The 12,791-nt window shown below is 38.6% G+C and overlaps 1 protein-coding gene across 6 annotated transcripts in view; it reads left to right on the top strand.

Moving 5' to 3' along the window:
- The first annotated feature begins 4,913 nt into the window (after window positions 1–4,913).
- STRBP (spermatid perinuclear RNA binding protein) overlaps window positions 4,914–12,791 on the top strand; it is a 74,710-nt gene continuing 66,832 nt past the window's right edge. For all 6 annotated transcript variants that reach the window (XR_014782488.1, XR_014782489.1, XR_014782490.1 and 3 more), the window contains exons 1-3: window positions 4,914–5,073; window positions 7,614–7,834; window positions 10,508–10,673. Coding sequence is in view for 3 of the 6 variants with exons in the window: in XM_084798469.1 (XP_084654595.1) it covers window positions 5,071–5,073; window positions 7,614–7,834; window positions 10,508–10,673 (390 nt within the window). In the remaining 3 variants the exon portion in view is untranslated. The remainder of the gene's footprint in view (window positions 5,074–7,613; window positions 7,835–10,507; window positions 10,674–12,791) is intronic.

The raw sequence follows: 12,791 nt of genomic DNA, 5'->3' as shown, positions 1-12,791 counted from the left end.
AGAGCGCATGGAATTCTCTGGAGCTGGAATTACAGGTGGTGGTGGTGGTGGGGTAAGCTGCTGGGATCTGAATTCCTCCTCTTTAAGTAGACCCAATGCTTGGAGCCATCTCTCCAGCCACAGATTTTGCATTTTAAATATAATTATTAAATACTCCCAAGAGTGTAGCACCACCTCTGTTTGAGGGAACTCTTATTGAGTCCTTGAAGTCTAAAGCTAGCAGAGTTGTCCTCAGAGGGGCTCCACCCAGCAGTGCTTTGAAACAGATGCTGAGACTCACAGCCGAACATGGGGTGAAACATAGGGAATGTTATGAAAAAGTGGGGGGAAGAGAAAAGGGACCTGGAGGAGACATAGAGCCAACTAATCAGGCCCCAGAGGGCTTGATGAGATTAAAACATCACCCAAGGACCATGCATGGAGTGGACCTAGGTCCCCTAACAAAGATGTAGCCAATGCACAGAACAGGCCTCATGTAGGTCCTCTAGTAAGGTAGTGGCTTCCTCTGACATGGACTTTGTTGCCTGCTTTTTTTTTTTTTTTTTTTTTTTTTTATCACTTCCCTCTGGTGTGACTGCCTTGCTAGGCCACAGGGGAAGAGAAACATGCACAGTTCCTGATGCAACTTGATGAGCTGGGGTGGGTTGGAAGTATGGCTCCTCTTCTGAGGAATAAGGGAGGGGGATGGGAGAGAGGGGAGGGTGGGGCTGGGAGGTGAGGAGAGATGGGCCTGTGGTCAGGACGTAAAGGCGGCGGTGGGATGGGGGTGGCATTAATAGCCAGGCAGTGGTGGCGCATCAAGTTTGAGGACAGCCAGGGCTTGTCTTGGGCTTGGGGGTGGAAAAAGAACCATTAGCTTGCCTGTGAGACTCCTACTCCTCTCATTCTCAGCTGCTGAAGGTTACTGATGATATAGCTGAGAGGGTTGGATTTAACTAGGGCTGCTATTTTATTTCACAGGTGAGGAAAGGAATTGCTGATGTGAATTTCAAATGATGAATATTAAAAATTGAATTAGGTAAGGATAGAAGTGAGGGCATGAAGAACTGTGAAGAAATGTTAGCCATGCTAGATTATAAGTCCTGGCCTGATGGAGAGTAGTTATCTAAAAAAAGGAAAGAAATGAAATCTGTAGAGGACAGGAATATAAAATAACAGGCCAGAGTTTTAGAAAGGCCATCTTTGTGGTTTTAAAATTCTAAGATTCGTGATGAGAATAGAGCTGAACATGTATCAGTGAATCTGAGCATTATCCTGGGACAGTGAGAAGAGAATTGACCCAACTATGTCAAATAACATAATTTGTACTGTATGGCCTGGAATTACAGTAGTATGAGAAATGGTAGGGAGAGAATGCTGTTAGGATTTTGCCATAAAAGACCTTGGTGGATGCCATTCTTGCTGAGTGGATGCAGTTGCTTAGGTAAAGTCATTGAAGTTTTGAAGAGGAGCCTGAGGTTTTCAAAAGAGTTTTCCCCAAGCATAGACAGAAGTGTTGGGGTAGAGTGGTACAGAAAGAAGGCTGAATTCCTGTTTATGGCAAAACTACTTCATTCAGTGGTGTCTATATAGGGCTACCAAAGAGTTATATTTGAATAAGTAAACATTCATAGTTGAAAAAACAAAGACTAAAATTAAGGATTTTAGCCATGTGTGTTGGTGCATACTTGTAATCTTAGCACTTGGGATGCTGAGGCAGGAAATCCAAAATCTGGATCCCAGGGTGAATTTAAATTGTATAGGGAAACCACACTTACCACACACCTCAGGATTTCCACTCACCCACTGCTTTTATTGTCCTGCTTTTAGATCTTCTGTGCTGCTTATACTTTGTTTCTGAATGACACAGTTCTCACTTTTCATTCTACTTCTCAGGTCACGCCTGCGCCCCCCCCCCCAATAATTTTATCTTGTATATCCACTTTTGTGGAATCTTCTGGTTTCACTGGAAACTGCCATATTTACAAAATCATATTTTTTTGTTGTCAGCTTAGCTTTTAAAGGCTGAGCCATATCTCCAGTCCCATATTTACTAATTTAGACTTTTTCCTCCCGAGACAGGGTTTTTCTGTGTAGCCCTGGCTGTCCTGGACTCACTTTGTAGACCAGGCTGGCCTTGAACTCCCAGTGATCCACCTGCCTCTGCCTCCCAAGTGCTGGGATTAAAGACATGTGCCACCACTGCCTGGCTCCTAATTTAGACCTCTTAAGTCTGTCTCCATATCCAGCTTGCCTCCTTGGATATATAGTAAATATCCCAAAATGTGTTAAAAATTCTACTTCTGACTTTAGTCCTAAATTCTATGTACCTTGTACATTCTTAAGCTAAGTGTATAGGTCAGAACCTTTGAGGTTGAGAGAAAAAAATTATGGTTCACATGTACAGACTTTTTCCTTGTCAGTATAATACTGCAGTATAAGAATGATTTATATAGGATCTCCATCATATTAGGTATTATAAATTATCTAGGGATGATGTAAAGTATATGAGGGTGTTCTGTAGTTCTTTACAGCCTATACCACTTTATCACACAGACTCCAACATCTCAAGTTTGAAAATACTGAGAAGTCTCTATGCTGCTAGACTAATCACTAAGCCTCCTAAGTGGTCTCTTCTTTCCATTCTCTGTCTCCCACGAGATTTAAAAATAAAACATGTGCAAGTATGTGGATGCATGTGACCCATGTTGGACATACCTGTAAAATGCTGCCTTGTACCTGGTTAGTGGTGTGACCTTAATTTTTTATTCTATTTCATTTGTAAACTGTGAATTGATTTATAAGTTCATTTTATGCTTTCCCCCCACCAATGTGACCTTGTAAACAGTGCTTTTATTATCAGTTATTGTATTATGTTGTTACACTGAGAAGTTGTTAGGGGTTCTTGTGTGCACAGAAGAATTGCTCTTTGTGTAAAACAACTGCCAAGTCAATGGTCAGGATTCCTTGGAAACATCAGAAGTTTCCTTGTAGTGTTGTTACTGCTTTGTTTGCTTTTAGTCTTCTTTCCCAATTTTGTTGGTTTAATGGCTTCACCTTTTTACAGAGTAAAGTTTAAACTTTCTGGTTGTGAGCCTAGCCCTTACTGCCTGAGCCACCCCTCCAGCCTGCATAGACTTTTAGTTTTTACTGAACACAAAGCAATCTTTTTTAGCTACTGGATTCACAGCTATGTCCCTTAGAATAAAATAGTGTTGAAAATGGGAGGTTGCTGAAGACTAGACTCCATGCGTTTTATATGAATGTTACAGTTTTACCGAAAATAACATTTCAAGAGACCTCTTTCCAAGCCAGGTGTGGTGGTGTACGCCTTTAATCCCAGCACTTGGGAGGCAGAGGCTGGTGGATCATTGTGAGTTCAAGGACAGCCTGGTCTACAGAATAAGTCGATAGCCAAGGCTACACAAAGAAACCCTGTCTCGAACCCCCCCCCCTAAAAAAAAATCTCCTTCCAAGAAGTTATGTCTTAGTAGTACTTGTGCATTCTCTTTGTCATATAATATTTGCAATAATCACATGTTGTTTGAACCTGTGTGTGTCCTGTGTCTCTTGTCAAATTTTTTTTTTTAATTTCAGGGAGATTTTGTAAACCAATTATAGGAATAGTTGTGTATGTAGATCATTTGAGTTTAGTTATAGGTCTATGTTTTCATGTAAATATTAAATGTCTTAATTCCAGAAGTCCAAAAAAGAATTTTATTGTTTATGAAAGCAACTATAATAATTTAAAAAACCTATTACTGACAATAATATTGAGAGAATTTCTATATTTGAAGCACCCTTAAAGACTGCTGCTTAGATGAGGAAGCTATTTGTTCTGAATCTCATAGCTTTCTTGTTTTGATAGTGACACTGTTAATACACAGGATCTGTCTTGATCTAGCCCCTATTTGTTTGTATAGCTGGGATATATTTTACCTACCCTCACAGTTTATTATTATTTTTTACCTGTAGTAAAATAAAATCTCATGAACTAGAATAGGCAGTGGAATGATTATTAGGTTTCTGCAGGCCATTCAGGGGAAATGGAGAGTGATATCTAGCAGCAAGGAAGTAACAGAGGCATAAATGTAGTGACTTTTCAAGTCTAGGTCATGGTTAATGTCCAGGTTAAGGGGGTGCTTGAGGTTTTGTTTTGTTTTTGAGTTAAGGAGACAGCCAGAAAAGCATTCTGAATTTTAATTCTAAAAACAAAGGATAACCATTATGCCAACATGTACTGTCAGTCTAATGGCAGTTTTAAGTGGGAAAGTATCATGGTAAGTCAGTGGTATTGTTACTATTAAGATGCTTTTTGCATTCAGTTTTCATGTAGGTCTGATAAAGTACCAATTTTTTATTGTAAATCTGATGGTTAATTGAATGAAATATTACCATCAGTACCAGTATTGCTTTTTTAAGGTGGTTTCTCTTGGGTGAGTCTGCCTTTGTAAATATATTTATGTCAGGAAGGGCTAGGGATCTAGTCACCACAGTGTAACTTAACTACCAGGAGGGTGGCTTTTCTGCCCATATCACTTAGACTTTTGGACCCAAGCCAATTTTTATTTAGTATAATGTATTACTTAAAAAGTAAGGGCCTCAAGAGATGACTTAGTGATTAAGAGCAAGTTCTGCTCTTCCAGAGGACTTATATCCAGTTTCTAGCACCTATGTAGCTTGTAACTACTTGTAACTTGAGCTCCAAGGGATCCAAAGCTGCCTTCTGGCTTCCTTGAGTGCCCACATAAATGTGACACACACACACAAATACATAAACAAACAAACAAACAAATAATAAAAGAGATAAGGTAATTTTTTTTCTGTAAAGAATTCTTTTTTTTTAATCCACATGGTTCATGTTTATGGGTTCTTGAAACTAATTGTAGACAAGTTTAAAAGTTATTTTTCTTTTTTCTTACAGGTGTATTCCAGAGAACAATTTTCAAACATCCTTGCTTATATTTGGCGTTGAGCAGTCAGGGGATTCAGGCATATGAGGAGGTACTGTCACACAAAACAGTGTCTAGTGAAGACGACAAGAAAGAGAGAAAAGGATCGGAAAAAGAAGCTAAAAGACCATAGGAAACCATGGTGGGTGATGACTGATATTTCTTTCTTTTTTTAGTTATAGATTATTATATAATGTAAATTTGGAAATGTTAATATTTGTATTGGTTTCAGTCTCCTCAGATAAATAGGGTTGCTCTACTGTTGAAGAAAAGATAGGGAGCTAGGGAGCACATGGTGATTCAAAACCATTTGTAACTCCAGGTCCAGAGGATCCAATGCCCTCTTCTGGTTTTCTTTGGTACTGCATGCATGTGATGTGGCATACATGCTGTGTGGCAAAGCACCCATCCATGTAAAATTAATAAACAAATCTTAAAATAAGAGAAGGTTTAGAAGCTACCTGTTGAAGCCTCATGCTAGTGACAAAGAGAAGGAATGCTTCCTAATAATATTTTATACTAAAACTGGCATTAACAAACCAATATAGCTCAGTAATCTTGCACTTAAAATGAAATACTTTCTATCTAGACTTTTACATGAAGTTCAGATCTCTTTCTCATGAAAATTAGTTTGTATAGGGCTTTTATCTGGTGACATGAATGGTGGAGGAATTTCTACAATGTGAATGTTTTGGGTCCAAAGGTAGTACTTACATACTTTTAAAATAATAGATTTGTCAGCTATACTAAGGAATGTTAAAATGAATATCAAGGAAGGTTTGGTTTCTGTGAGAGGTTAGATTTCGAATTCATGATGTTAGATGAGGTAATTATCTCTGATGTAAAGGTCCTTATATTTTTTAATTGTATTTTTGTGTAGTGTGTGTATGAGTGAGGGGGGAGAGATGAGAGTGTGTGTTTTCGGGGGGGCGGTAGAGAGAGGAGAGAGAATTTTCTTGTCATGGCATATGTATGAATGTCAGAGGACAACTTAAGAGAAGTTGAGTCCTTTTTTTTTTTCCCCCCTACTATGTGGGTCCCATGAATTAAACTCAGGTTGTCAGACTTGGTTGTAAGCATTTTTACCAGCTGAGCCATCTCACCAGCCTGGTACCTACATAAGATTTGCTGAGTGTGTGTGTCCCGTCCCCCCCCCCCACACAAAATTTTGTTTTTAGAGGATATTGTATAATTTTTTTCCCTAAGTAAGTGAGAGGGTTTAAAAGACAGTGTAAATTAGGAGAAAAAGTACAATAATAGTAATCAGTATATTTTGAAATATATTGCTTAGAAAGAATGATACTGTTTTTTAAATTTTTATTTTATTTTTTTATTGTTTTGGCTTTTTGAGACAGGGTTTCTCTTTGTAGCCTGGGCTGTCCTGGACTCTCTTTGTAGACCAGGCTGGCCTCAAACTCACAGCGATCTGCCTGCCTCTGCTTTCTGAGTGCTGGGATTAAAGATGTGTGCCACCACGTCCAGTGATACTGTTATTTTTTTTTAAAAATGTTGATTTGATTTAATATTATGCCAAGGTTTGAAAATATTCAGTTTGCTTTTTTGTATATATAAGCACTCTGTTGCATGTATGTCTGCATGGCAGAAGAGAGCATCAGATAGAAGAGGGCATCAGATTCCATTATAGATGGTTGTGAGCCACCATGTGGTTGCTGGGAATTGAACTCAGACCTTTGGATGAGCAGCCAGTGCTCTTAACCACTGAGCCATCTCTCCAGCCCCAATTTGCTTTTTTGGAAATGAAATTTTTATAATATCTTATATCAGAATTGTGGTCCTTCCCCCCCAAAAAAGCTAACTTGGGGTTTTCCCTTTTAGTTTTTTGTGAAAATACAGAAAGAAAACAACAATAACAACATTGTGACTTTGTGTTGCCTTTTGAATTATCTGCTATTAGCAGAGTATAATTTTGCTGTAATTATAGTTTTTACAGTCTTATATCTTAATCTCATATATATATGTATATATGTATATATATATAAAATACATAAAAACTTTATAGAAATACTTTGTAGTATTTTCCATAGTTCATACTATAAATTTGTATCTTGTATTATTACTCTTATTATATGGTCTTAATTTTGTTTTTGTTTCTTTTTGATTTTTTGAGACAGAGTTTGTCTGTTAACACATAGCCTTGGCTGTCCTGGATTCTCTCTGTAGACCAAGCTGACCTTGAACTAACAGAGATCCATCCACCTGCCTCTGCCTCCCCAGTGCTGGAATTATAGATGTGTGTCACTGTGCCCTGCTTATATGGTCTACATTAAAGTTGTGAGAATTTCTAGTACTTCGGGAGGTGGGAATTGTCTGGGTGTCCTGTTGTGAGTCACCATCATTCATTTCTAGATGATGATTTGGCGGGGTAGGGTAGTGGAGAGTGGGTAGGGTTGGGGGCGATCAGAAAGCCACAGGTTCAGCCGAAAGACAAAGTGTGTATAGTGTGACTGTGAGCCCTGCCATGTGAAATGCCTTCTGTTTTGGGTGTGAGGTTTAATAAAATAGGAGTTTACTTCCCACTCAGGAACATGCTTTTATTGTTTGAACTTTAACTGCTTTACAGTGGTTGTCAGTTGGTGCTATGCTGACTTAAAATATACTCATGTTATCCTTATGAGGTGACATTCCTTTTAATTTTTTCTTTTTTTCTCTTCCTTCTAACAGAGATCTATTAGGTCTTTTGCCAATGATGATCGCCATGTTATGGTGAAACATTCAACAATCTATCCATCTCCGGAGGAACTTGAAGCTGTTCAAAATATGGTGTCTACTGTTGAATGTGCTCTTAAACATGTCTCAGATTGGCTGGATGAGTCAAATAAAGGCACAAAAACTGAAGGGGAGACGGAAGTAAAGAAAGACGAGGCTGGGGAAAACTATCCCAAGTGAGTATTGCATATCTTTTGTCAAGCTTCGACCAGGGGAGCTGGTGGATCCTCTGGATTGAGTTGGTGATGTGCTGGCTGTTCTTTGAATTTTATCATTTGTAACATAACCAAGAAAGTTAGTGTTTGATGGCACTTTTTTCCCTGAGTTAAATTCTATAGGAAAGTAAGGAGGTATAATGAGTAAAATCAGAAAAAGAAGATATTTTTTTTAGGACCCCTTTTGAAAATATACCAATATTTGAGAGTTATGATACATCATTTGCTGTGTTGATTCAGCCTTTTAAATTACAAAATAAATACTGTTTTTTATTTCAAGGAAGTCATTAAAATACTGTTTATAGTTGGGCATAGTAGCACATGCCTTTAGTCCCAGTGGGAGGCAGAGGCAGGCAGATCTCTGCGTTTGAGGGCAGCTTCATCTACATAGTAAGCTTCAGGACAGCCAAGACTACATAGAGACACCCTATCTCAAAACAAAACAAAACAAACATTGTTTCTGTTAGACATTTTGAAATCATGCTATAGAAGAATATAGAAAAATGTACTAGCAGTGTTAACTGTGTTTACCTTGTTAGTTCATAGGCTATATCAGCATCTATGCTGCATATTGTTAATGTACATTTTTGTTACTTGTAAAAGGAAGGACTAATGGAAGGAAGCCAGGTTTGTAACAGTTACAAGAGAAGTGTTGTAAGGTAGCCATAGTAGTTCCATAAGATGAAACCACTGTGCTGCCTGTGATCAGATCATGAGATTGTATGTCATGCCAGTTTGGAGGTACTGTTTTGAGCACTGTTACTGTGATTAGAGTAACTCTATACCTACTTTGAAAAATGAAGTCATTTGAATTGTCGTATCATATTTATAGGTGTAAAAAATTCTGTTAGCTATGACTTATGCAAGTGGAAAATAGAGGCTCCAAAATTTCCCTTCAGCTTTCAGTTCCTTTTACATCACTGTGATATGTAGACAAGGAGGAGTAGGAGAGGGTCTGTACTGAAAGATAGTGCAGCCTTTTCCTTCAGATCACGATGAGCAGTGAGCTTCATACCGAAGAGTGTGGCAATTGACTGTTACATAAAACTGTACACTGGATTGTGTCTCAGTGTGTAGGTTCTTGTAAGTAATCGGTTTTTCTCAGATTTGGTGGTTTAAAATATTAATTGTTTAATTTGGAGCTCATGCTAATTATATTTTCTAGTGGTTGTGTCACTGATGGCATCCAGATTTAAATTGTATAAAAGCAGATTTATGTTGCTTTTTCAAATTTTTGAAAAATTGTAGTTTAACATATAAACAGATGTAGACAACATGCCCCTCTCTACTCTTATTTTTGAGTCTATGTTTCATGGAAGGTCCTTTTGCATCTTCTAATGCTTTTTTCCCCCAATGTTGTCTGTGATTCTTCCTACATGGTTGAGCTCAAGGAGTACAGAATAGATCTGTTTTTACTCTGTAAAGCAGGGGCTGATGTGTCTTTCAGGGTTAGAGCTGTGCTCCATAGACACATGTATTGTGCTCCTGGACCATGATCAGTGCCCCAAAGGATGTGAATATAAGTGAGACGAAGCACTCTTGCACATCCTCCTGTCTGTGCTCTCTTACAGGCTGACTCCAAAGCCAAATAAGTGACAATAGGTCTCACAGTTTGTATGACTAGGAATGTTAGAACCATTCTAAGTAATTTATTATATTGGTTTGCTTACTTTCTAGTAACTTATATTCAAATTCATTATTTCTTTAAAAAAATATTTATTTATTATGTATACAGTGTTCTACCTGTTTGTATGCCTGCAGCCAGAAGAGGGCATCAGATCTCATTATAGATGGTTGTGAGCCACCATGTGGTTGCTGGGAATTGAACTTGGGACCTTTGGAAGAGCAGCCAGTTCTCTTAACCTCTGAGCCATCTCTCCAGCCCTCAAATTATTTAAGATCAGGACTTTTGAATAAGGACTTAGTTTCCCTGCTCAATTGTGCTGTCTTCTACCTGTGGGGTGGTAAGATCAAACATCATGATTATAATTTAGAACTTAACACTGGGTGGTGGTGCACGCCTGTAATCCCAGCACTGGGAGGCAGCGGCAGGTGGATCTCTCTGAGTTTGAGGCCAGCCTGGTCTACAGAGCACGTCCAGGACAGCCAAGGCTACATAGAGAAACACGGTCTCAAAACAACAAAAACAAAAGAAAACTCCAACCAAACAAAAAAGGACATAATCTAGAACTTAATCAGTGAGGTAACATTTACTGGGTGCCAATTATTATTCCAGGTTATTTGTCATATTATTCTTCAGTAAACATGTAAGCATAAAAAGAGAAACAATAAAACATGTTGGGACCACTTGCATGGTCTTTTGGATGTCTGGATGTACAATAGTTTTTCCATTTATGTAGGTATTCTGGAAACCAATGATGATTAACTGTAGCTTGGAAAATGTTATAGAAATATTAATATGTGGGCTGGAGAGATGGCTCAGCGGTTAAGAGCACTGACTGCTGTTCCAGAGGCCCTGAGTTCAATTCCCAGCAACCATATGGTGGCTCACAACCATCTGTAATGAGATCGGATGCCCTCTTCTGGCCTGCAGGTGTACATGCAGGTAGAACACTGTATACATAATAAATAAATAAATTAATTTAAAAAATTAATATGGGCTTTTATTTGTAGGGATCAAGGTGGCCGAACATTGTGTGGTGTAATGAGGATTGGCTTGGTTGCAAAAGGCCTGCTGATTAAAGATGATATGGACCTGGAGCTGGTTTTAATGTGCAAAGACAAACCTACAGAAACCCTGCTAAATACAGTCAAGGATAACCTTCCTATTCAGATTCAGGTAAGTACTGTTGAACTGCACCTGAGAATTTGTAAGTCAGGGATAGGTATTAAAAAAAAAAACAAAACAAAAAACAGCATAATCTGGTCAGTGAGGAATCCACATTTCTGGTGATTTATACTCCGCATATATTTACCAGAATAAGGCCATTAATGTACAGTCTTAAACCTTTCAGGCATGTCTTGCTGAGGCTTGATCTACAAAGCAAGTCCAGGACAGCCATGGCTACACGGAGAAACCCTGTCTTGGGGAAAAAAAATTGAAGATTTGGTTAAAGTTTTTAATTTATTAACTGGGGTGTGTGTGTGTGTGTGCGTGTGTTTGCATATGTGAGGCCAGAGGACAGCTTTGTGGGTCTAGTTTTCTTCTTTTACCTTTATGCAGGTTCTGGGGACTGAACTCAGCCTGTCAAGGTAACATGCCAAACACTTTGACTTGCTTATAAACCTTCTTGCCGGTCCTAAGACTTAGTTTAAAGTTACCCATCTGTTAAGTTTATGAAATAGAGTCACTATTTCTGTTTGGTTTCCAAATTACTTTCCCATTGGCTTAGGTCTAGAAAATTATAATGATGGTATGCTCTTGGGCTCTGGTTCCCCTAAGACTCACCTTGTTAGCCTATCCAGAGATATGTGCTACACTGATGAGGAAGCTGATGTTGTCTTTCATTGCAGTTATGTTACTTGTATTCTGTTGGATTGCTGTTTATTGGTAACTTGTATTTTAGGCTGTCTTCATATCTGTGTCACAGAAATAGATGTCCGCCTACAAGTCTAAACTTTTGAGTTGGTGAATGTGAATGCTCATCTGTCCGTCCATGCTTGCTTTCCTTTATTCTTGAAAAACTATATTTAAAAATTTTTTCTTTTTTTAAATTTATGGAGCTAGAGGTTAAGAGCACTGACTGCTCTTTCAGAGGTCCTGAGTTCAATTCTCAGCAACCACCTGGTGGCTCACAACTATGTACAATCCAATCAGATGCCCTCTTCTGTCCTGTAGGTGTATGTACATGCAGGCAGAGCACTGTATACATAATAAATAAATACATCTTTAAAAAAATGTATGTATATGTGTGTTTTGCCTATGTTTATGGGAGGCCAGAAGAAGGCATTGGATCTCCTGGAACAGTTGTGAACTGACTGTGGGTGCTGGCAACAGACCCTGGGTCCTCTGGAAGACAGCCAGTTGTTCCTAGCCATTGAGCCATCTCTCTAACCCTCTTTGTTTCTTTTTAAATTTGTATTTTTTATAAATAAGACAGATACTTTTAAAAAAACAGTTTTTAGTTTTGATTAATTTAGGTGTGATTTTTTTTTTGCAAGTTTTAAAAATAAAGCTAAAAAATACAAAAACAATACTAAGATTTGATTGGGTTATTCTGATATATATAGACTATTTGTTTTATCTATTCAACCATTTGTTTCCTTCTTTTGTACTCTCCCTCTTCTACCGAGGGTCTCCTTCCAAAATATTCTTCCCTTTGCTTTCAAGTCTTAAAAACAAACAAACAAAATAACTCTTCCTCCAGCTATTTATTTGCTTTCCTGTGGAATTTTGAAGACAACTTGCAATAATCAGTGTATGTAGGTTCTGAGGCTTGGCACCAAGCATCTTTAACCACTGAAGTTGTCGTGCCTCCCTGCTTTCCCCCTTTTAAAGTTTAATTCTCATAAGAAAGAAAACATAAAGCCGGCCTGGAGAGCTGGCTCAGTGGTTAAGCATACTTGCTTTGCAGACAATCTGGGTTCAGTTCTCAGCATTCACAAGGTGGCTCACAGCTAACTATCTTCGACTCCAGTTCCAGGGGATCTACTGCCCTCTTCTGCCTTCTGTGGGTACTACACACATGTGGTGGACTTAATACACACAGGCAAAACATTCATACACACTAAATAAAAATACATAAAGCATTTAAAAAACGGAGAGTGCGCATACTATTTTAAAACTGCCTCTCTGGTTTCCTTCCTCCCTCCCTCCCTCCCTCCCTTCCTTCCTTCCTTCCTTCCTTCTTTCCTTCCCTCTTATTTTTGTTTTTCCAAGACAGGGTTTCTCTGTGTAGCCTTGGCTGTCCTGGAGCTTGCTCTGTAGTGCAGGCTGGCGTTGAACTTAGAGATCTGG

Source organism: Acomys minous (assembly GCF_964271855.1).
Source record: "Acomys minous genome assembly, chromosome: 10".
NCBI lineage: Eukaryota > Metazoa > Chordata > Mammalia > Rodentia > Muridae > Acomys > Acomys minous.
The sequence above is the reverse complement of the archived record's forward strand: the minus strand, read 5'-3'. Positions and strand labels throughout refer to the sequence as shown.